This window comes from Ictidomys tridecemlineatus, chromosome 7 (assembly GCF_052094955.1).
Source record: "Ictidomys tridecemlineatus isolate mIctTri1 chromosome 7, mIctTri1.hap1, whole genome shotgun sequence".
Lineage (NCBI taxonomy): Eukaryota > Metazoa > Chordata > Mammalia > Rodentia > Sciuridae > Ictidomys > Ictidomys tridecemlineatus.
Window position 1 is genome coordinate 36,930,677 of NC_135483.1, and position 25,347 is coordinate 36,956,023.

Genomic DNA, 25,347 nt, shown 5'->3' on the forward strand with positions numbered 1-25,347 from the left:
AATATCTTTGGTGTTGGTACATATTATATTTATGTTATAGTTACTATTTCTTTCTTTACACTTGAATGTCTGCCATAATCAGGCTAAAAAATTACATTTTGTTGAAGTATTTAAAATTTTCATGAAGACTTCACTTGTTTAGAAAACTTGCAAATTAGGAAAATTAATGAATAATTGTGGATGGATTGGCATATTTTGTAAGGTATTGTATTCCACACAATATAGTATCCTTGGGAATGTTTTAAGGAAATCATGAAGGAGATGGGACAACATCCTTTTTCTTTAAAATTTCACAGCACAAAGGGAATGAGTAGTGCTTATTTTATTTTTTTTTTTTTTGTACAAGCAAGAAAGTTTAAAGAATTGGGCCAAATTTGAGAAACTGGCTAATTTTGAAAATACATTGATTATCAGAGTAAAATATATTTTTATAAGCTAGGATCAAAACTTAACTGCAGTTTGAAAAATTGATGTCAGTATTATGTGACAATTCTTTCTTGTGTTTAAAAAAAGTATTTGCTATAGCAACCACAATCACATATGACAGTGGTTACTATCTTGAGATTTCCTGCTTCATTCTCCCATGGAAGGGCCCAGAATTCCTTTTTTTTTTCTTTTTCTGTTAAATAAATTGCAAGTTTAAGACATCATCCTCTCTGTCCCACTTCTGTGAATATGTATCTCCCTGGAAACTAAACTGTACACTGTGGCATGTATTTCGTATTGTATAGTTAAATGTTACTGGGCAGTTACAGCTGCCCCCTCTCATTAGCTTTCAAAACAAATTTTTAATCTATTCCTCTTTATAAATTTTTTAAAAATTATTTTTTAACCTTTCTTTGTGTATAACAAATTCACATTCTAAATGTTAATACTAGGTTTTAAGTTAATCAATTGGAAAATATTTAGAGATAAGCACATACATTTGAATAGCAAATTATACATAGGCATATTTTGAATAAAATTATCTTGTTATAAAATCATCCAAAAATAAAAATTAATGGGGGCTGGGGCTGTGGCTCAGGAGAAGAGCACCTGCCTTGCCCATGTGAGGCACTGGATTCAATCCTCAGCACCACATAAAAATAAATAAAGACATTGTGTCCATCTACAACTAAAAAAAAAATTTTTTTTAAATTAATGGAACAGACTGATTTTTTGTTTGATGTTTAGACTTTTTAAACTCTTTGTAAGAATGTTTATTTCTAACCTAAGAATAGATAATTTTACAAACTTTTGAGTGTGTAACCCATGAGGCATTTTACCATCGATTTTTAGGTCAGCCAGTAAAATGTCCTTAAAGTTATAATTTGTCTGAAATGTATGACAATTAAACTACTATGTGGATTTCTTTTTATAATAGTGGATTTCAAATTTCAAGTCAGGATATTCTTGCAACAAAATCTTCATTCCTGCTCCTTCTTCCTACACCTTCCACTTTTGAATAGAAATGTACCATTTAAATGCTGAACTTGGCTGCATGTACCAGAAAACCCAAGTAACAGTAGTTTAAATAAATTAGGATTCATTTCTTTTTTCACTTAACAAGAAATCCAGAAACAGAGTGTTCTGCACTGAGAAAGTGATTTTGTGAAGTCATTAGAGAGTCTTTCTATAATTCCATTTTTAGGGTATTACTGTCATCCTCCTGCTTACAGAATAAATGCTTATTCTCCACACTGCATTCCAGGCAAGAAGAAAAAGCAAGAAATAGAAAGGGTGGTACCTCAATCAAGAAAACAGAACTTTCATAGAAACTCTTATTTTATGTATCATTGTCCACAATTTTATTAGATGGCCACTCTACCCATAAGAGATGCACTCTTGCTGTGGAAAAGAGAGGTTATAGATTTTAGGAAGACAGATGTTTTACTCTGAGAAGCTTTTGAAAGTAGCTCGTAGAAGCTCATAGAATAGAAGCTCCTGATTAGGATAGTGTTAGAAGCAGGCCCATGACTACTAGGGTTGGGAAAGTAGATTTCTGGAATGAAATTTCCCAGTAATTCCTTTTTGTTCAACCTCAGAGATTGGTCTGCCTCTGCCCTTTGTGTTGCCACTGTTGTCAAGTTTCTACTTTGCTGACTCGTCTCAGAACAGAATACTATCTTTATTTCAGTCTTCTCCCTATTCTGTCTCCAAAGGAAATACCTCCTGAGCCCATCTTTTCATTTTTGATAAAGTTTTTATAAAATATAAAAAGTTTTTCCCACTTTATTTCCCACTTTATTTTATTTATTTATTTTATTTATTTAAAAATAAACAAATTTTGAGATTTATTTTTCTCCTCCTTTCCAGTGCATGCTACTACTTTTAATGTGTAGATCATACTAGAGTAGTTGTTTTATGTTATTTTCTGGTAGGAAAAAGTTAAGTCTTCCATTTATTCCTAAAATGCTATGGGTGTATTTTCTCTGACTCAAATATCTGAATTAAGGGCCACTGGTTTATCATAATACCCTTGACTCATTATGGTGCCAGGATATTGGTAAATATCCTAGATGAAGAATTTCCCTACCTTCGACTTGAAAAGAAAACAAAGAGGCTATAACTAGAATCTTTGCAGTGAAGCCAGTGCTGGGTGGAAGGGAAAAGTAGTAAGAGCAATGTGATCCTGGCCCTGTGTGGAGAGAGGAGAAAGATTTGGGGTAGGGACAGTGGTTGTGGAGTGCTGTTTTCTAAAGTGGATTAGAAGTGCCATTTGTATGTGTCCCTGTTTGTTTTCCAAGGCCCTTGAATTTACTTTTTAAAAAACCTATCTAGAAATATACTTCAGTGAAACATTTCTATTCCTTTGTCAGTTGATAATGGTGATCTTCATGGGTTTCTTAATTTTCTGAGTTAGTTTCTCTAGAATCCTATTTTCCCTGTCCTCTGATTCTGACTTTTCTATGTAACATTAATAACGCTTATTGTACTGAAAGTTCAACTTTGTAGATGTCTTTATGTGTATTACTCATTTTAAGACTTTCTGATGCAAATCAGAATTTTGGAATAAAATGCAATTCCATTATAGAATTACTCTTGGACTGGGAGTGTAGCTCAGTTTATTTTGTGTCTAGCAGGCATGGTGCCCTAGGTCTGATCCCCAGTTCAACCAAAAAAAATTACTCATCTCTTAAGAAGGAGAAAGGGGCATGTGTGCAAGCATGCAAAAGAAGAAAAGAATATTGCTCAAATGATTTCTTCATGGGATATCTCCTTACCCTACTCCCCACTTTGACTTGATTTTTTTAAGTATTTTGTAGAAAGTTTGTTAAGTTTAGCCACACTTCAATATGTTTTCCACCTTTTTCTCATAAAATGGGGCAGATGTGTAGAATAACCAAGGTTAAATTTCTGAACACTATTTTGGAATAAAAGGTTGCCATAGAAACAAAATTTTCATTCTGGAGATAGAGAAATATGTCTTATTAATGATGAGGCCCAAAGACAAATCAAGGATACTTAAAAATCTGTCATTGGATTATTTGTGTCCTGTCCAAATGTCAGTCATAAAATCTTGTCAAATTAACTACTTCCTTCCCTTCACTGTTTCTTTCTGGGATTTCAGGAAGCAAAGTTGAAGTTGGACACCATAAAAACAAAATCTTGATTTTTAACATATTTATTGATTGTTGAAATAGAACACCTTGTCTTCTGCAAATATATATGAGATATGTATTTCCATTCTTAACATATTAGTAATTTAAAGGTAGCTTTGGCCATTATCCTGATGAACTGTACGAAAGGAGCTTTTGTTTGGTTGGTTGGTTAGGTTTTTAAAATTTATTTTATTTATTTTTGCATGTGAAATATGACGATACTCTAAGTTTATAGAGTTTGCCACAAATACTGTTGCTTTATACTATTCTAATTTTGAGTAACTCAGTATCTTTTCAATTGGTATGATATGGGTTCCATATATTTTATCACACTAATTTTTAAGCATTCTAACACCTGGAATTAGAGAATGGGTATTTAGAGAAAGAGTTGTATTGAGGATCATCCTCTATTTTTCTAGTACATGCATATTCTGAATATCATATTCTTCTTGATTCTACTGGGGCAGTTATTCTAATTATAATAATATCTCAAGTATATTATCACAGTACAGTTGATAGTCATGAAAGACCAGTAGCTTCCACCAATTCAAAAATAATGATGAAAAAACACATAGTATCTCATAGCTCCTTTTCAGGTTTATAGAGATTGAACTTCTGGGTAGATAGAAACATCATTGATAGTCAGAGGTATCTTATTTGTGAAATTATTCAGGGTGTAGGTTCCTGTATTAGGGATCTTACAATTTAATGAAAGGTTAAGACAGAAACAAGACATTATTATCCAAAGTATATGTATGAAGACATGAATTAGTGTGAATATACCTTATATTCAACCAAAGGTATGAAAAATTGTGTTCTATATGTGTAATAAGAATTGTGATGCATTCCACTGTCATTTATTTTTAAAAATCAGTAAAAAATGAAATAAAAAATATGTAATTCAGATTTTGAAAAAATTAAATAAGCATATTACTAATAGTTATATTATTCACACATCTACTTTGTGTCGTGATTCAGTTGATCAGAATTGAAGCTCATCCATCAAAATACCCACAAGAAAATGTAAAAGGTTTCTGTGTAGATATTAAATTAAGATCACTTGCAAATAAAGATCTATACATATATAGAAAAAGACTTAGTTAACTTAAATTGATGGTTAACTTAAAATCACAGTCAGCTGTGTGTCTACGATATATTTATATACCCATGATTGTAACACATGATTCCCAATAACTAAAAGATAAGAGCAACCCAATGTCCATTGACAGATGAATAGATAAGCAAAATGTGATGTAACATACACAATGGAATATTAGTTATCCCTGAAAAGTAAGGAAATTCCGACACATAGTACAACATGAATCAACCGTCAGGACATTATGCTAAGTGAAATAAGCCAGTCCTAAACAAAAGGAAATACTATAATGATTCTACTAATATGAGGTAGAAAGTAGTGAGATTAAAAAAAAGAAATAAAATGGTAGTTGGCAGGGGTTAGGAGAGGGGAAATGGGGAGCTTTTGATTAATGGGTACAGCATTTTAGTTTTATAAGATGAAAGGAATTCTGGAGGTTATATGTAATAGTACTGAAAAAGTAATACATAAGTAGTAATAAAAGTAATATTAATACTACTGAACCATATACTTAAAATGGTTAAATGTTATTTATGTGTATTTTACCCTAATAAAAATGGAAAAGTAATTTAGTGTCTTCACCATTTTTAACTGTACAGTTCAGAAGTATTCAATACATAATATTGTGCAAACACTACCACTATCCATCTTCATACTTTTTTGTGTGTCGGGAGATGGGAGGTGAGTACTGGGGAGTCAATCCAGGGCCTCACGGGTACTAGGGCGGCACTCTTATCACTGAGCTACATCCCCATCCCTTTTCATTTTTTATATGTGATAGAGTCTTGCCAAGTTGCCAGACACTGGCCTCAAACTTGAGATCTTCCTGCCTCAGCCTGCCAAGTAGCTGGGATTATACATAAGGATCTATACATATATAGAAAAAGACTTAGTAGAATTAAAACATCTAATGATTAACTACATCTAGCTATTCCTTTCACCTTCTAGAATTTTACTTTCTCGAACTGAAATATACCCATTTAAATGTTAACTCCCCAATTTCTGTTCTCTCTGGCTTCTTGGAATCTGTCTGATTTTGACTACTCTAGGTAGTTATTCTAAATAAAATCATGCAATTTTTGTCTCTTTGTGACTGGCATATTTCCATTAGCATAATATCCTAAGTCTCATCCATGTTGTAGCATGTGTCAGAATTTCCTTCTTCACATTTTGCTTATCCATTCTGTCAGTGAACTGTTGGGTAGTTTCTATGTTTTAGTTAATGTGAATAATGCTATAAAAGAACATGAATGTATAAATACCTCTATTATCTCTTCATGACCCTTTTTTAATCTTTTGGGTATATAACAAAATTTAAGATGGTATATTTTATTTTATGTAATTTTTACCACAGTTTAAAAAAGAAAAACACCTACTCCATTAAGTCAATAAAAACTTTGTTTGATAGGAGAAATTATGTCATTTTTAGGCAATGAGATAAAAATTTTTAAATGAATAAACGCCATCATTACCATTTTCTCTTGTGTCCTCACCTAAGCAAAATCACCTACACTCCAGTTCTGCCAAATAACACACACAGAAATCTAAGAGCCAGGGAAAGGAAAGGGCAGAAGGGATGCTTGTCTGACAATTCCATCTTCCTCATCTCACTATTTTTTTTTGGTTGTTGCTGTTAGAGAATTGCATAATCTTGCATTTACCTCAGAAAATAGATATCAGTTCCAATTCATTCTATATTCCTAAAGATATTTTTGGAATTGCAGTCTTTTGACCAGAATGACCTTATATCATACTCAGCCAGCAATGTTACTAAGTTGTCATAGTAGTACTGGTAGTTTTAAGCTAAACTGATACTATTGCAAAAAGCATTTTAGATTGGCCAGATCACTATTATGAATACTATGGTTCAATTTATAGGAACATTGCAAGACTGACCTGTCCCCATATGCAAGTAAACAAGATGGTGATGAGTCTGAAAAAACATGTCACACGAAAGAAAATGGGGCTGTTTCATCTGAAAAACAAATAGGCAAGATAGGAGCCATATATCTGTTTTCATAAATCTGAGAGACAAATATGTGACAGAGGAATTTGTTTGGAACATGAGTGTAAACTACAGGAGAGATTTGAATGTCCTGTATTCCCTCATGAAGTTTTCAAGAAGGTAGCTTATTTTCTATTTGGAAAATTTGAGGAAAATGCCTTCTTGGTGGTCCTTGAACATTTATTTGGAGTCCTAGAGCTTTAAGGAATCCAATTTGGAGACTACTGATCAATACCTTCACTGCCAGATTAAAAATCTAGTTATTCTAAATGTTTATTTCCCACTTCAATTCTTCGGTATAAAAAATTGGGAATTGATTGAAAGATTCTAAGCAAGAACAATGACATGGTTTGATTTGTATTTACAAAGGTCACTATGTTGACAGTATAAAATCAAAACTGAACTACTGGAAGCATGGAGACCAGTTTGGAGGCTGTATGATGACTTTGGCAAGAAATCATCAGAAACTAAACTTAGACAATAGCAATGATGTATAGAGAAAAAGGGTTAATTTTAACAACTCATGAATAGAAGAATTAAAAACATGTAATGATCAGGGGCTGGGCTTGTGACTCAGTGGTAGAGTGCTCGCCTAGAACATGTGAGGCACAGGGTTCGATCCCTAGCACCACATAAAAATAAGTAAATAAAGGTATTATATCCATCTACCACTAAAAATATTTTTTTGAAAAAACATTTAATGATCATTTTGATGTTGTAACACAAAGAGTGTAGATGTCCAGTTGATTCTTTGTCTCACAAATTTGAATAATGAAATCCACAGACACAAGGGTAAGAGTAAAGTAACAGGATTTATTAGAGTAATAGAAATCAGAGCTCCCAAAGAGAGAGGGGTCCCAAAAGAGGGATGCCAGTGGATGTCTGTTATCCAGGGGTTTTTAAAGGTATAACTGATGGCCCAGTACAGATGATTGGTGGGGTGAGGGATACTTGCATTTACCAATCAAGCTCTTCAAGCTCTGAGCTTAATACACCAATCAGAAATGTATAATTTCAATCCCTTATTTACAAAATTAAGAGGATGAATCCAACCTATGGTTTGGCACGTCTATTCAGGATAGGAATAGTACTTGAAATAAGGGTGAATCTGGTGCTCAGCTGTTGCTACAGGTAGGGGTAAGGAAGAGTTCTTGTGGCTGAAGTTGTTAGGAAAAGTAAGAGGACATTCTAGCTACAAAAGAGGTGTCGGGGTTGAAGCTGTCAGGGACAATGACACTATATTCCTCAGGCCCAGTGTCTCCTTTTAGGATAGCATGGTCTCATTCCTTCTTTCCCTTCTCTGAAGCCCTTATTCTGTCTGAGGGTGTAGGGTCTACTTGCTTGCCTCAATATGTTGAGATGTATTTTAGTTAATTCTTAACTTTATTACTTTGGGAGATTTAATAAATAATTTTGACCTTAACCAGGATAGAACGTTTGGGAGGGTCTGCATATTTAAGGGAAAAAATTATTGTATTTAGTTTCAGAATTGGTGATTAGTAACTCAAAATCATCTCAGATTAAGTAGTATAACAGCAAGCAGTTATAAAATGGATATAACTTACGAGCAAGGTCTGGGCTGGAGAAAACAGCTGTGGAAGACATGCATATAAATATGTCAGACAAAGCCTTGAAAGTTTAGAGAGAAGGAAAACAGCTAGTGAGATTGAGGGAGTAGTGAAATTGGTGTAAGAGAAATCCTGAGTAAGTTCTATAATTTGTGACAGCTGAAAGTTTGTTAATTACAATAATAATACAGGATTAAATGTAAAAAAGAACACCAAAAACACTTGGATTTTTAAAGTTCATTTTCTTTGACAAATTTCAAAGACATCTGATATGATTTTTAATAAGATGTTATTCTGCTGAAAATCTGAAATATTTCTATAATCTGAGAATATTTTAAATCTGTTTATCAGTTTAATTTTTATTTGGTTTGGATACTTTTTTAAATGTGTGTTTTATTTTACTTTGTTCTTCATAAATTGATATTTGGATTTGATTTTGTACAGTACTAATTTATTATATGGCTCAATTTTAAAAATCACACTTCAGCTGGGCATGGTGGCACTTGCCTGTAATCCTAGCAGCTCGGGAGGCTGAAGCAGGAGGATCAAGAGTTCAAATCCAGCCTTAGCAATGGCAAGGTACTTAGCAAGCTCTCAGTGAGACCCTGTCTCTAAGTAAAAATACAAATTTACGGCTAGGGTTGTGGCTCAGTGATCAAGTGCCCCTGAGTTCAATCCCTGGTACAAAAAATAATAATAAAAAAATAAAGCTGAAGATGTGGCTCAGTGGTTTAGTTACCCTGGGTTCAATCCCTGGTACCAATAAATAAAAAAAAATCACACTTCAATAAAGATTATATATCTTTAAATGTAAGAGCTTATGCCCCTCCTTATGTTCTTTGTTTTCCTAAGGAAATGCAACTTCACCACAAGTACAAAGACCATCTTTCATGGACTACTTTGATAAGCAAGACTTCAAGAATAAGAATCATGAAAACTGTAATCAGAACATGCATGAACCCTTTCCTATGTCCAAAAATGTTTTTCCTGATAACTGGAAAGTTCCTCAAGATGGAGACTTTGACTTTGTAAGTACATTTGAATTCTTCCACTTATGTTTTTTACATTTGTATTTTATCATCACATCAAGACACATAATTTATAAATACAAATTATGGACTATTAATATATAACATATAGCCATGTGTATGAGTAGGGAAATAGTGAAATTGTAGTTTGTTTGCAGAAAGATTTTTACAGAGAACATAAATAATTGCTTATAGTTAAATAAATCATGGCTCAAATTCAGATAACTATATAGGATTTCTTAAAACTAAAATGACAACTATTACAAAAGAATTTTTCAATAGTGCAAATATGAGATACTTCTGACTGTAAACTCAGTTACCAGAATAAAAGATGAAAATGCATTTATGACATACACTTTGAAAAATTTGCTTTGACTTTGAAAGCAACTGAATTAGTTTCTACTTGAGTGCTAATTCTGCTTGGTTTGTCAGAAATAATAGTCCTGTACTATATGTATTTAGGTCACATATAAGCGTCAGTTAAAACTGCCTTATCACCTATTATGTATTTTTCTTTATTTCTTTTGGCCCACTATTATTTATTTCTTTTAAATGGTGCAAGGAATACAGATACTCAGTTTTAAAGCAACTGTTTGCAGAATTTGAAAGAATAGATTCTCAAAATAAATTCTTTAATGGAGTAAAATTTTTTATGAAGTAAATTTTTGTAATTTTTAAATAATTTTTTACTTTTGATAGTATTCTGTAAGATTTTTTCCAAATAAAATTGTAATGTTTTATATTTATTAAATAAACACAGAACTTATAAGTAAATAAAAATTTAGATACATGCATATCTTTAAAATTCTTAAGCAATATTAAGCCATTTTGCCTAGATATCATGATACCTCAATGCTTTGAGATTTGGAATGTTTTTAAGTTTAAATACTTTTCTCCTAAATAATGTGATTATTTGAGTTTTCTAATAATGTCATGATAAAATTTTAAAATCCATCCTCAAAAAGTTTAGTAATAATTACTAGCAAATCTTAGTGTAAATCACAGGTTGTAATGCCTGTTTACCGTTTTTTCAATATTGAAATAAGAAATTAGGGAAAAAAACTGCATTTTTTTAGATCTGGTAAGATTTCATTTAAGTTGTCTACTTTTAAAAAAAATTATAAATTATTTAGTATGCTGACATTCAAGCTTTAAATCATTCATGAACATGATGAATAATGTAGAGTACTTAGCATCAAAAACTCTGTCTTGTCTCAGTTGGAATAAATCTTAATAGCCTCTGGGAAATGGTTTGAAATGAGTGAGCTATAAGTAATGAATAAATTATCATAATTAAGAAAGAGCAAATAAAGTGATTTAATTCAGTTTCAGTTATTCTTTGCTACCATCCCAAAACTTAATGGCTTAAGATAACTATTTTATTTGCTCACTTTTTTGTGGGATAACAGTTTGGTCAGGTTTAACTGAGTAATCCTTCTTTCTCAAGTGGTTGTACTTATCTGCCAGCTTGACTAAGGCAGTTGTATAGTTTTTCTAAAATTACCTGCTCATGTGTCTGGCAGTTGTGCTGAGTGTTGGGTAGCTCATATGATCCCGTTGAGGTTTTTATGTGGCAGTAACAGCCTTCTGAGAGCTTGAAAACAGAATTTGCAAGGCCTCTTGATCCCAGTTTAGAATATACATGCTGTTCATTTATAGTAGCATTAAAAAGAATGAAATATTCAGGAATGTTCCTAACCAAGGAGGTGAAAGACTTGTACATTTAAAAACTACAAAATGTTGCTGAAAAAAGTTAAAGAATATGTGAAAAGACAAGACATCTCCTATTCAAAGACTAGAAAACTTAATATTATTAAGATAATAAAACTTGGGGCTGGGGTTGTGTGGCTCAGTGGTAGAGCGCTTGCCTAGCATGTGCGGTTCCCTGGGTTCAATCCTCAGTACCACATAAAAGTAAAATAATGGTATTGTGTCCAACTACAACTAAAAAATAATATTTAAAAAATATATTAATACTGCCCAAAGTGTTCTACAGATTCAATATAATCTACATCAGAATTCTAGTGCTTCTGTAAAAATAGAAAAATTCATGCTAAAATTGATTTGGATTTCCACAGTACCCTTTATAGTGAACACAATCTTGGAAAAGAAAACAAAGTTGAAGGTCTCATTTCCTGATTCCAAAACTTGCTACAAAACTGCTCTAATGAAAACACTGTGGTATTGGCATACAGAGTAACAGGTATACCAGTAGAATAAAATAGAGAGCTCAGAACTAAATCCTCATATCTGTGGTCAAAAGATTTTGAGAAGAGTACCAAGTTCATTCTTACACCTGAGGAATTAACTTATGAAGTTATTAAAAGTTACAGTGCATAATCATAAACCCATTGTTTTTAGACCTCTGGTGGGAATGTTAGCTGGCAGTGGCAGGGAACAAGTAGCAGAGCAAACTTTTCAGCTCATGACCAGAAAGCAAGAGAGAAAGAGAGGGGCTGGGTCTCTCAGTTCCCTTTGTGAGCATGCCCCCAATGACCTAAGATTCTCATACTAGATCCCACTTCTCAAACATTCCACCAGTTTCCAACAGTACCAGCCTTTAATGCATAGGTCTTTGGTGACATTCAGCATCAAAATTATAGCACCATTCAGTGGGTAAAGAACATTTTAAATAAATGGTTCTGGGAAAACTGGATATCCACATGAAAAAATGTAGTTCAGCCCTTCCCATACTTTATATACAAAAAATCTACTCAATGGATCAAAGATCTAAACATATTTTTTTAAAATTAATGTAATGTATATTTTACCACAATAAAAAAATAAAATCATAAGTTGTGTCACTGTTGCATATTATGTTAGTCAAAATATGTCAGAAAGCCAGTCCAGATTCAAGGTATATGGATATAAATTTCACCTCATTTTGGGAAAAACAGCAAAGTCACATATGCAAAGGGCCTTATGAAATGGAAGAAATGATAGAAATTATCTTTGCAAACAATCTAATAGAAAATGTGATAGACTTCAAGAGAAATTAGAATATTAAATTCAGAAGATGGAAGGACTTTAGTGAGTTCGATAAGGGTCATTTCAGTACCCTACTTTTAAATTTTTTTGTATATGTGCACACAGTATTTTACATGTAGCCTTCAGTTGTCTCTCGAAACTTAGTCTTTTTTTTCCCAATGGCTAGCTCTTATTTATTTATTTGTTTGATTGATTGTGTATTCCAGTACTGAGATCTAATCTAGGACCTCACACATGCTAGGCATGTGCTCTACTACTGAGCTACAGCCCAAGACCAGCCAACTACCTCTTACAAGTAAATTCTGGTAATGTTTTCAGCCTAATATAGATTTTAGAGACCTTTTATCTTGGAATCTCAAAATTTATTAGAAAAATTAAGCTAATTTAACAAATGTACTACTTTGTGCTTTTACCCATAGGCTAAGCACTATGGGTAAAAAAATAAATTTTATACATATTTATTTATCAAGAAGTGTTAAGTTGTGATTCAGAGTTATAATTTTGATTTGGCATAAGAGGGGAGTTAGTAAAGGGGATGGAGTAATCTATGAAATTATAATATGGTGAGAGACTATATCTGGATAGCATAAGCCAGGTAAGGTGGCACACACCTGTAATCCTAGCAGTTCCTGAGGCTGAGGCAGAAGGAGCAAAAGTTTGAGGCCAGCTCAAACTTAGCAAAACTTTATTTCAAAAATAAAAAGGATTAGGGTTGTAACTCAGTGATAGAGTACCCCTAGGTTCAATCCTCAATACCCTGACCCCCCCCCTAAAAAAGAGAGAAGAAAGAAGAAAGGCAGTCTTTTCAAAGATTGATGTTATAAAATAAAAGCTTAAAGGGCAGGGGTGGAGGTGGGAGGAGTGGAGGGGTGGGTAGCTAGGGTAGCTCAGAGGTAGAGCCTCAGTTTGCATCATGAGGCTCTGGGTTCGATCCCCTCAACCACCAAAAAAATAAAAAATCCAAAAGTGTAGCAGTAGAAAAGCACAAGGTATATTGGGTGACAATAAAGTAGTATTGTTTTGAATCCGGAATGTCTCCCAAAAGCTCATGTGTCAAAGGCTTGGTTTCCAGTGCAGCAATGTCCAGAGGTAGGGCTTTGGAGTAGTGATTGGATCATGAGGGCTCTGACCTCTTCAGTGAAATAATCCTTTGGTAGCTGAATGGACTACTAGGAGGCGGTGAAAACTTTAGGCAAGTGGGGCATTGTTGTTTTTTTTTAATTTTTATTATTGGTTGTTCAAAACATTAAAGAAGTAGAGCACAAGGTCACTGGGAGCATGGCCTTGGGGACTATATCTTGTCCCTGGCTCGCTCTTTGAGGGCATGCTTGCTTACTCTCTCATTCAAGTTCTCACTCTCTGTCTGTCTCTCTCCCTCCTTCTCCTCGCCCCTTCTCGACTACCATGAGCTGAAAAGCTTTCTTCTACTATGCCCTGCTGCCATGATGCTCTTTCTGTCCTCAAGTCCAAAGCAATGGAGATGGTCAACCATGGAATAAAACTCTGCAACTCTGTATGATCAAAAATAAATCATTTCCTTCTCAAAGTTGTTCTTGCCAGATATTTTGGTCATAGTGAGGAAAAGCTGACTAATACAAGTAGAGACCTTCAAGTTTGTGGTGGTTAATTTGGAACAATATGGGACATAAAAGTGAAAGGTGGGTCTAAGTCAGATGACAAAGTCTGAATTTGTATTTCATAGAGAATGGGAAGCTACTGAAGGAACTTAAGTTGGAGAATAACATGATGAAAGGCATTTTAAGATAGTAATCTTAAGGATAGCATATAGGATTGATTGACAATAGCTGTATGTCAATAGGGTCTGACTAGAGAGAGGGGAAATCAGGTCTGTGGCAAAGCTTGAAATAAAACAGAGAAACGAAAAGAAAAACCAAGAATCAATGCAGGAAACATTAAGAAAGATCATTTAACAAAATAGTTGACTTACTCAATTGAAGAGTACTATAAAGTGGGAAATTAAAGGTAAAAATTTTAAAAGTGGGGAGGGAACCTTTCCAGTAAGAAAGGGATTTGAAGGGATTATATGGCTAGATACAATTTTTGCAAAGTTATTAACTTTTTGACTTTTACAGGGCAGATAGCCTTGAACAAGGAGTGGAGAATAAGGGAGTGACTAGAATAGTTCTTCCCCAGCATTTATTATACTGTTAACTGGAACTGTTCAACCCTCTCATCCCTTTGATGAAATGTAATAGCCACTGAGGGAAATGTAGATGGGAATAAATAAAGATGAATAAAGGGATGATTGCCAGGAGATACGTAAAGAATTTCTAAGAGTCATAGTGAGTATGGCAAAAGATAAGTGTATAAGGGGACAGAGAGAATAATTAGAGAAGAGGCATAGGTGGGCACAGTGAAGTGATTTGGTAGAATACTTTGCTCACAAAATGGGGATGTGGACTAAAAGCAAAGATAGATTTCCACTTGAGATACCAGCTGTTAATAATAAAGAAAATCTGGTCTTAATCACTCCCTCATCTATTAGATATAGAATGTTTAAAAAATGTGACTCATCAAAGTGTAAATTGTGCTAAGGTTTTTGTTATCTCCTCAAAGCTACCTTCCAAAAGAGAACTGAATTTTGTGTGATTTCTATGAATAACAGAAGTTGCTTAAAACAAGCTCAACTTATTTTGACCATATTTTCAGGACATAAAATGTTCATCCTTCTGCCTTGAGGAAAATAGGTTTCAAGAAAGAAATATAAGAGAGGACACTTCATCGTCAAAGCAGATTCCTAAAGGGCAAAGTTTATTCATTGAGGCACATGCTAGACAGATGTGCAGAATAGGAAGCACTTTTTATCTTAAAGCTTGAATGCAATATAATTTATGTATTTTTCTTTTAAATCATTTTATCATTTGTCTTTTAGATGTGCTGGGAAGTATATTTCATTTTATGTTCCTGGATGTAATAAGATGATAATACAGTTTATGATGTCACCAGTTGAGGGTTATCATATAAAGATGGGCGATAAAGTATATTTCAACTAATTGACCTGTGGTAATAATTTTAATTCTACTAAATAGTTCTATTTAGGCTGTGTCTCTGAAGATTTCCAAAACAAATGTAAAAGGCAAATCTGTTTATTATAGCACTTGTCTAATGTTTCAGTTTTTGTTAGAATTATTTCCAAACAGCCTTAGCATCCAGATTGTTTAGTGTTAAATAGAGCGCATGTAGATCTTGTTTTGCAAAAATTACAGTATCATATTTAAATAGATATATTTTGGGTAACGTAAAGAATTTGGAATAAGAACAAAAACTTTAAAAGCCATCTGTTAAATCCACTATATTGGTTCCAAATTTTTTTAAAACAGAAAGAAATTGGATTGACAATAATTACTAGTATAAGAGGAATTAGGTAAATCAACCATTTTGTTTTTGACCCAAACTGAATTGTCAGTTAACATTTCTTGATTACTCTGATTCTTAAATATTTATTCAATTCATGTTGTTCTTTTGAGCTAAGGCATATAAGAATCCCCTTGGGCAGTACTGGAGGAAAAGTCTCAATAATTGTAGCAGAGGAAAAACAAATCCTCTCCTCTAAGTGTAAACTTGCCTGGGGCTTTCCTAGGTTTTCTGCAGTCGTACCTCTGATTCCTTAGTTGGTAATTCAATAGGGTTATATGGAAACAAAACAAAACAAGTCATTTCTGCAAAATGCAGAAAATAGTAAAACTCAAGAGAAAGTACCAGCCCTGCTGCTGGAGCCACCATGGGCATTTTGGGTGTCTTCCCTTCTTCTGGAGAAACATTTTCTTGTCAGGGTCTTTTCACCTTTCAACGTTACCCTCAGTAGTAAATGGGTAATTAAGAAACTGGAGACAGCAGTGGATTACAGGAACTCTTAAAAGGTAGCACTTTAGAAAGCCCTCAGCAAGACAGATTCTGAAAACCTTCAGGAGAACATAACCAGCAGTAGTAACCAATTGGTTTTTTGTTTGTTTTTTTGTTTGTTTTTTACCCACTGGCAGTTTGCTATCATCTACTTTATTTGTTTAAATACAAATGATGTCTTTGCATTTTAAAGAGATGATGGATAAAAAATTTCTCTTGTAGTGTACTGCTTAGTCAAAGGACTGCTTGTTCCCTTCAGTTTTTGGTTCTGTGGACTGAAGAAACCACTTTATTTAGAGTGAAGTTTTTAAGCACATTGTCATCAATTAGCTTTGCATTAATTAAATGATTATTGTCAAGTATTTCCAGATGTGAGAGAGTGTATTAGCAAAGTATGAAGAGATAACTGTAGATGTTTCAGATTTATTTCTTTTAGGGTAAAAAAGAAATAAACACGTAAAATCCTAAATGTGCCAGTGGATAGCCCCTGGATAAGAGTTTATGATTACAGGTGTACATGTGGCATAAACTCGAGTGTATGTGGCACATTGTGCTTTCACTACTCACTCATTCCTTGTAGAGCCAACAGGAAATTAAAATTAATGAGAAGCCTGCACTTTGAAATACTTGCAGAATTCTTGACTATTTCAATCCTTTGCCAGCTCACGAAATTGTGCTGGCAGCCATATCCAACAGATGGTGCAGTGTGTGTACAGTTGTGTCATGTGGTTGTCTAGGTACATGTAGACTTGTTGTAAGGTTTTGACCATTAGTCTACTGAGATATTTAAGGTAAACATAACCATTGTTCAGAAAGGAAAGTGGCCGGCTTCAAAGATAGTATTTATGTACAAGTTGATGTTAATAGTCACTAAGCAACTAAACTGGATTTAATAGATTCCATAGTAGTCACAGATAAAAAATTTAATGACTCTGAATTGCTCCAGTGATTTCTTTCTTCAGTATAATTTAATCCATTTGGCTACCTGAGGAAGAATGAGCATTTTGCTTTCTTATTTCTAAAAATGACATTTAAGGATCCCTAGTTTCTGAAATTTTATTTCATGGTTTGTCTAGGCAAAGTCTATTGAAACATTAAGCTAATTCAGCTTATTTAGGTAATTCATACCTTAAGTTAAAATGCATATCATCATTTCCTTTACAAATTAAAATGAGCAAGCCTGTACTTATTGGATTAATTAAAATAGAAAGCACAGGTGCAGTATGTGGTTTCTTGTCACCATGTTGGAATTTATTAAGATGTTTAAAGCACATGGCAAAAAGAAAAATGTCTAACAAAAAAGAGTTCTAGAAAGTACAAACTTTCTTCACAGTAATTTGTTCTTTTTAAAATATAATTTATTTAGAAGATTGTGTTTAAAAATTGGCTACTTTACATTTTTTAAAAAATTTTGAACTCCAAGCATATGTTTTGGCTAATGTTGATGTCTGGGAAAGTTATTTTGACTATGAGGGCTTTCTGTTCATAACCTCATTTTGGATGTTTAGTCAGTAAGCTTTGGGGACTGTTGGGGTGATGACAACAAAAGAAATGTTAACCAATAGTGGAATTTAGGATCAAAGAGTGGGCAATCTAATTTATAATCTTTTATTTTAAGACTGATGACCTATAGTGTTTACCTCTTGAAATCAATAAACCATTAGATTTCAAATAAGTTATAATTGTTTGAGGTAACTAGTAATGCATTTATCAGGGTGATTTTTATAGTGGATTATTTTTATAATGGATTAGTTTTTACTTAAACTGTCATAATTTAAATTTCTTTAAATCTGAAATTACTTTGATACTTTAATAATTAAGTCAGCTTTTCAGAATGTACACAGTAGTAATTCAATATCAGAAAACTTTCCATAATTGATTTCCATCATACTTCCTGATGTATATCTTTCATGGTTAGAAGTAGATTATTCTTTTGGAGCCTATTACATTTATTGGTCTGGTTGAACTAAAAACTGACACCTTTTTTTCATGTCCTTACATTATTAGGTTAGGTACCATTTCCATAGTATCATTCTCTTATTTAAAAAAATAATAGAAAGTCTTTATTCATGATGGAAGATTTTCTATTAATAACCACTATTTCTTAAAATTAGAAACCTTGTCTTGATTCAAAACCAAAGTTATCTTGTTTTGTAACTTTGTCTATCAATAGTAGAAATATTTTCTTCCCAGAATTATAGACAGGTCTTAAGAAGACGAATGAAAGATAATATCAAACTAATGTATGTATCATAGCATATGAAAGATTTTTAGAAAAATGATATCTGGGGCTGAGGTTGTAGCTCAGTGGTAGAGCACTTGCCTAGTATGTGTGAGGCACTGGGTTCAATTCTCAGCACTGCATATAATAAATAAATAAATGGGGTCATCAATGACTAAAAAAAAATGTTTAAAAATGATATCTTAATTTCATTGATTTGTTTCATAGATTTTTATTTTATGTTTTTTTTTTTTTAGTTGTTGATAGACCTTTATTTTTTATTTATTTATATGGGTGCTGAGAATCAAACCCAGTGCCTCACACATGCCAGGCAAGTGTGCTGCTACTGAGCCCCAGCCCCAGCCCCTGTCACATAGTTTTTAAGAAACTTTTTTCCTTTATGAATTAAGTAATGATACATATATGCAATATACTATTAATATACTATTTAACCCAGCAACCTGAGTTAGAGTACCAAATTGTAATTCCACAGGCCTCCAATTTAGTTTATAATTCTGTATCTTAATATGAGAATCCAAATAAAGCTGCCTAATATCCAAAACTACAAATACACAAATACTTAACATATGAAAGAAAGCTAATAATAACCAGCCATGTTCTTGTATTAATGAAATGAGTAGTCTGTTGTGTATTATCTCTGCTAATGGAGGATATCTAAAACAGTCATTTTTATATTCTCATGTTTATATTCTTCAGTGTGAATAAATTTACAATCTAATTTACAATTTCAGTATCGGAACAAAATGCTTGAAATTGCCTTACTTTTGGTTTTAAACACTTAATCATTTGTGTCCTGACTATGAACACTAAAGATTTTCCCTTAAATGTCTATGTAAGTCACAATAGAAATATAGTGCAGATAAGTTCTTATTTGGTTTGCAGAAACCAGTGAATTGCAACTAAAATCTGCAAACATCTATTTTCCCATATGCCTTTATTATAGAATTTTACTCTTTCAGGAGAAAAAAAAAACTTGAGTTAAGGAAATTAAGTAATCCAAGCTATCCAAGTAGTCATCATTGCATAACAACTCTTTCAGTATGCTAAAAATTCACGTTTCACTTTAAAGAATTTCTTTCCTAAGCAGTTTGGATATTCCTCAGAAAACCAGGGATGTAATTGCCATATGACCCAGCTATCCTACTCCTTGGTATTGTCCCCAAAGATCTAAAATTGGCATACTACATCCACACAGCCACATCAATGTTTATAGCAGCACAATTCACAATAGCTAAATTATAGGATCAACCCAGATGTTCATCAGTAGATGAGTGTATTAAGAAATTGTTGTGTGTATACACACACAATGGAGTTCTACTCAGCCATCAAAAAGGAATGAAATTATGGCTGGTAAATGGATGTAATTTAAAAAAAAAAATGCTAAGTGAAATTAGCCAAACTCAGAAACTCAAGGGTTGAATGCTTTCTCTCATATATGGAAGCTATAGTAAAATAAAGGAAAGGGGGAGGGAAGGATACAATAACATGAAGAACCAATCAAATACAAGTTAATAGACAAAAGGAAGACTCTAGTATAGAGGATGGAAATGGGAGTGGGGGAGGGAGAAGGGAAGAAAAGGGGGTAATCATGAGCTGAAGTTGACTTCCATGCATGTATGAGTTTGTTGGGATGAATCCACTTCTGTGTATAACTATAAAGCTCTAATAAAAATAAAAGGAATGTCTTTCATATTTATAGTTACCTATACTTTTTTTTTCCTCTTGACTCCATTTTTTAACTATTAGGTCTCCATTAATGTGAGCTATTATGAAACATTTTGCCATGATTCATAGATAGGAAGCTGCTGAGCAGAATGATACTGGATATGATACAGCAGGGACCTATCCTGCCAAGTTAAGGCATGCTACCAAGCTGGCATGGATTTAGCCCTAATCCTTTGGACAGTGAATAGCTAGTGCATAATTATTACCAAAGGAACACTTATCAAATTTGGTCTTTAGTGTCAAAGTAAAACTTACAGGAATTTGAGACACTGGAGATCTAGGAATACTGGATTGAATACTATTTGAAATTGCCAAAGTGGATTAAGGTAAAGAGAGACTTGATTCAAGAAATCATCTATATTAGATCATTTAAAAATCTCCCAGATCTGATGGCCAGTTATGTCAGAGAAATAGGGCAAAGAGGAAGTTTTCTGATTTAGAGAATTAGTTTGATGGTATTGCTCTTGTTTGAAGCAAAGAGTAGAAAAAGTGGAAAGAATGGGTTTTATGTGGAGGGCCACCTAATAAGTTCTAATGTGAATGTGTTAAGTTTGCCATGCCTGGACTACATATAAATCCACTAGGTAGTTGAAAATACAGAATGAACCTGTAAACTGGGGAATATTCAGTGTGGGAAGAGTTCATGACATACAAATGTGTAACAGTGAATCCCACTAGTATGTATAATTACAATGCATCATTAAAAATTATATATGTATGTATGTGCACACACTTTATATATATGAAATTAACCAGAAAGAGCCTTGGAGTAATAAGAAATGATTATCAAAAATGGATTTCAAGAGCCAGGTACAGTGGCACATGCCTATAATCCCAGCGCTTGAGAGGCTGAGGTAGGAAGATTGTGAGTTCAAAGCCAGCCTCAGCAATTTATCGAGGTACCAAGTACCTAAGTGAGTCTTCTCTCTAAATAAAATATAAAAAAGAGTTTGGGAATGTGATTCAGTGGTGAAGTGCCTGTGGGTTCAATTCCCAGTACCAAAACAAAGAAATAAACAACAAAAAAACGGATTTCAAAGGATTTCCATGTTTAAGGTGGCAGAGTAGGATCAGTGAGGAGAGGAGACTGGCTTTATCTAGCATTGGGTGTATGTTCAACCAAAAAAGGTTAAATTAAGTGAAGGCAGATTACAGCTGTCACCTGAGAATTTATCATAGATGTTACTGCTTGTTTGTTTCTTGTGGGTGGGGTGGGGTATATATCAGCCTGTCCTTGAATTTAAAGAATAGTTTGGGCTATCAGGTTTTTTGTTAGCAGTTCTTTGAGGATTTTTCCTAGTGTCAGGATGTGTAAATAAATGATATAGCACTTTTACAACTCACGGAGTATATACCTGAAATGCCTCCCCGCCCTTTCTTTTCTTTTTTTTTTTTTAAACAAATCTCCTTTGAAGCATTATCTTTCTAATTTTTCTTTTCTGCCCCTTAACTATGACTTTAGACAGGTGTTACACCTTTTTGATCATTTTTGGTTAGTAAAAGTCTGAAGTTAAAATCTTTAATCTCATATTTGATTTAAATCTTACCTGTTTCTTACCCATTCTACACCTTAGGAAAAGCCACCTAAGTGACTTTTGGTGGTCTTCTGGTTTAGCTCATGAAGAGGTGGAGGAGGGGGCAGTATAGAAGGATAGAAGAGGCAGGGGTCACACTAGTTATCTCAAGACAGTAGTATTACACTGGCATAATCTGGTTCTAACTGTTGTAGTGTGTCTCTATTATGTATGATTTTCTTGGAGTGATAATTTTCTCTTGGTCTCCTTTATCACTAAACTCTCCTTTAGAAATGAGCAGCTCTATCTCCTTTTGTTTTTTTTTAATACCTTTGTTTTTATGTATTTATTTTTATTTGGTGCTGAGGGTTGAAACCAGGGCCTTGCGCGCACTAGGCATGCGCTCTACCACTGAGCCCCAGCCCACTGTAGCTCCTTTCCATTCTATCAGTTCAACTCCTCTCCTTTTCAAGGTGAGGCATTGATACATTTGACTAGAAGCCCTTATTCCCTAATCTCTGTGTTCCTTTACATGAGCCGTAGGAATCAATGATGTTCTAGTTCTGGTGTCTTGGAGTGAGATCAGTAGGGGAAACATGAAGTTCTCCCTATTTTTTCAAGAATACTATTTCTTGGCCCTAATGATAGATACGTGAACACTTAATTATTTACCCATAGATAAACTGACCAGATACCACTGATCTAAAAAACCAGATTGTAGTAGAAATGGAAAAGCTTTTAAAAATTTCAAGAAAGTTAAAATATTAAGTTTTAATGGAAGTCATTTTTGATTGAGCAGCAATGTCTCACTGACATTCAGAATTCATTGTCTGTGAGATTAGAATTTCTGGTGGCCATAGGTACATAAGATTATGTAGTCATGTGGACCAGACTGATAATTCTTACAGATCAGTTAATAAAGATTTAAATAGTTTTTTTCAAAGAGAAGAATTTAAGATAATAAGGTACTATATACTTCAAAGCAAATAGAATTCCCCCTACCCCATCTGCTAGCTACTTTATTAAATTTAACAGAGAATTAATTACTTGTAAGAATGATTTTAAATTTGACATATTTACCTTCAGTTTGGCATTTTCTTGTTTGTTCAAATGTGAATTCTAGCTGAAAGAACTGGAGTTAGGGCTGGGGTTGTGGCTCAATGGTAGAGCACTTGCCTAGCATGGATGAGGCCCTGAGTTCAATCCTCAGCACCACATAAAAGCAAATAAATAAAATAAAGGTTAAATTCTTTTTAAAAAGTGGATATTTATTATAAATGATTAATAGTTGAAAAGCTCTATAGTTCCTATTCATGAGAGTAGCTAGAAATTAGCCTTGTAACTAGTTAGGATTTATTTACAGTTTTTTTTTTTTTTTAATCCTCTGATGTTTCAGGGACTAAAAAAAGAAGGGAAATCTATGATTGAATATAAGGGGTTTGGGATTTTGGGCCTGGTAAAAATATTGTAATTGTTTGCAAAACTGGGTAAGAAATCAGAAGGAGAAAAATATCATACATAAATGTCTTCTGACATAGACAAAAATATGACTTGCATATTTGTGGTGTGCTCTGGATTAAGTATTAAATTGAGTTTGACTGTTAGTAGTACTTAAGGGATTTTTTTTAAGAGAGAGACAGAGAGAGAAAGAGAGAGAGAGTTTTAATATTTATTTTTTAGTTATCGGCGGTCACAACATCTTTGTTTGTTTGTGGTGCTGAGGATCGAACCCGGGCCGCACGCATGCCAGGCGAGCGTGCTACCGCTTGAGCCACATCCCCAGCCCAATAGTACTTAATACCACATAAGAAAATGGCATCTAATATCCCTAGTGATACTTTCTTTATTATAGAAATTCTTGTGCATTAGAATAACAAGTATTGAGATTGTTTTTCCATTTTACCAGTTTCTGCTTTGATTTATATTCATGAGTTTCCTGATCACCAGTATTAACAGGATTCATTTAGAAGCTAGTACTTTCCTTTTTAAACCTTCCTTTTGAATTTACCCCATGTCACATTTTACAAAATATCCTGATAATGAACCCTACAGAATTTTAAAGTAGAGAACTTATTTTTATTTAAAAAGAAATGAGTCAAATGTCAAGGAGCATTAGATATTATATTTCAAATAAAGTCTTAGCAAATGATCAAAAATATTAGATTATTAATTTTAAATATTTTGTTACATGATAACTTCTTGAGTAGAAAATAGAATTTTTGATAGAAAATGGAATATTAATTTTAATATATGGGTGACCATTTAATATTGATAAATTTTAGGTTTAATTGCACTCTTGTTGAAAGACTGTTTTTCATACTACTTCTCATTCAGTATTTGTTTTATTTCCCACTATTTATTTGCTTCCTGGTCAATTTAAAGTTTAAAAGTTTTAATCAGTGATGAACTCTGGTTTCAGTTTATGAAATAATTTTTGCTAAATTGTTGCTAAAAATGCTGTTTGATTAATAGAATTCATTCAAATCAAAATTTTAAATATATCAAAGTAATTTTTAATAACATCATGGAGGTATTTTCATTGGATTTTCCAATCTGCATAGTAATCATCTAATTGAAATGTTTTTTGTCACAAGGTAGCTTATTTTAATGCTGTGAATGTAGATTTTTAAGCACTTGATGGGTAACTTTTCAATTAGGTTATAGATAGATAAATAGATAGGCATATTTCCCAGACTTTCCATTCTTACTGTATATTTATTGGATATTAGATATTTTATAGATTTAACAACCATTTTCTTAAGCATGGAAGTAATTCTGTGATAAAGTATTCTTTTTTATTTTAATTTTTTTGTAGTTGTAGATGGACAGCACAGCTCTATTTTAATTGCTTATTTTTTTATACCATGCTAAGGATAGAACCCAGTGCCTCAGGTGTGCCAAGCAAGCACTCTGCCACTGAGTTACAGCCCCAGCGTGATAATGTATTATTCCTAAAAGATGCATGCTAAAGTATTTAGATGAGAAGTGCTGTGATATTCTTTCTGCACACAGTATTGTGCAGAATGGTTCAAAATTTTAAAATTTTATATGTGTGTGTAGAAAGCAAAGAAGCAAGCAAAACAGGTAAAATGTTAGTTATTGAAAGAAAGCAGTTATGAGAATGTATACATTATTTTCTCTCAATATTTGAAATTATAATAAAGAGAGAAAATATATACATGTCTTTTTTTTAAACTATGTCTTTTGGCAAGGCATACAGCATTTAAAAATACTAAACCCAAGATTTAGCATATATAAGGTTTTTGTTTGTTTTTCTGCATTTGCTTTTATTTGTATTTGTTTCTGTTTTTACCTTTTGTAATTCTTATATTTCTATTTATACCCTTATATACTGTACACCAGACATTGTAATGTATAGTTTAACGAATAATTTCATATACCCAAATTTTTACCACCTAAGAAAAATAAATTACAGTTCCTTGGGAGCCCCCTATATATCCTCTTCCCTTCCCCATAGAAATATATACACTGTCTTTGATCTTGTGGTAATTCTGTTCCTTTCTTTGAATGTTTACCATCTACACATATGTTCTTAAACAATACATTATTTGGTCTTGCTGGTTTTATTTTGCGTATTCTTCTGTGATTTAGTTCTTTAAAAAGCTTCCACAAGTGACTGAAGTTGTTAACATATGTAGATTCTTGTATGTTTTGTTTGTTTGTTTGTTTTGAGAGGGTAGGTGTAAGGATGATAAGCTTTCATCATTGTTCAGAA

General features: G+C 33.1%; 1 protein-coding gene across 5 annotated transcripts in view; it reads left to right on the forward strand.

Moving 5' to 3' along the window:
• Stk3 (serine/threonine kinase 3) overlaps positions 1–25,347 on the forward strand; it is a 272,590-nt gene that overhangs the window by 197,152 nt on the left and 50,091 nt on the right. For 4 of the 5 annotated variants that reach the window (XM_078016883.1, XM_040293823.2, XM_078016884.1 and 1 more), the window contains exon 10: positions 9,103–9,278. In XM_078016883.1, coding sequence (XP_077873009.1) covers positions 9,103–9,278 — 176 coding nt within the window. Of the gene's footprint in view, positions 1–9,102; positions 9,279–12,472; positions 13,813–25,347 lie in introns of those variants that run through there. The other variant, XM_040293824.2, reaches the window with a different exon arrangement.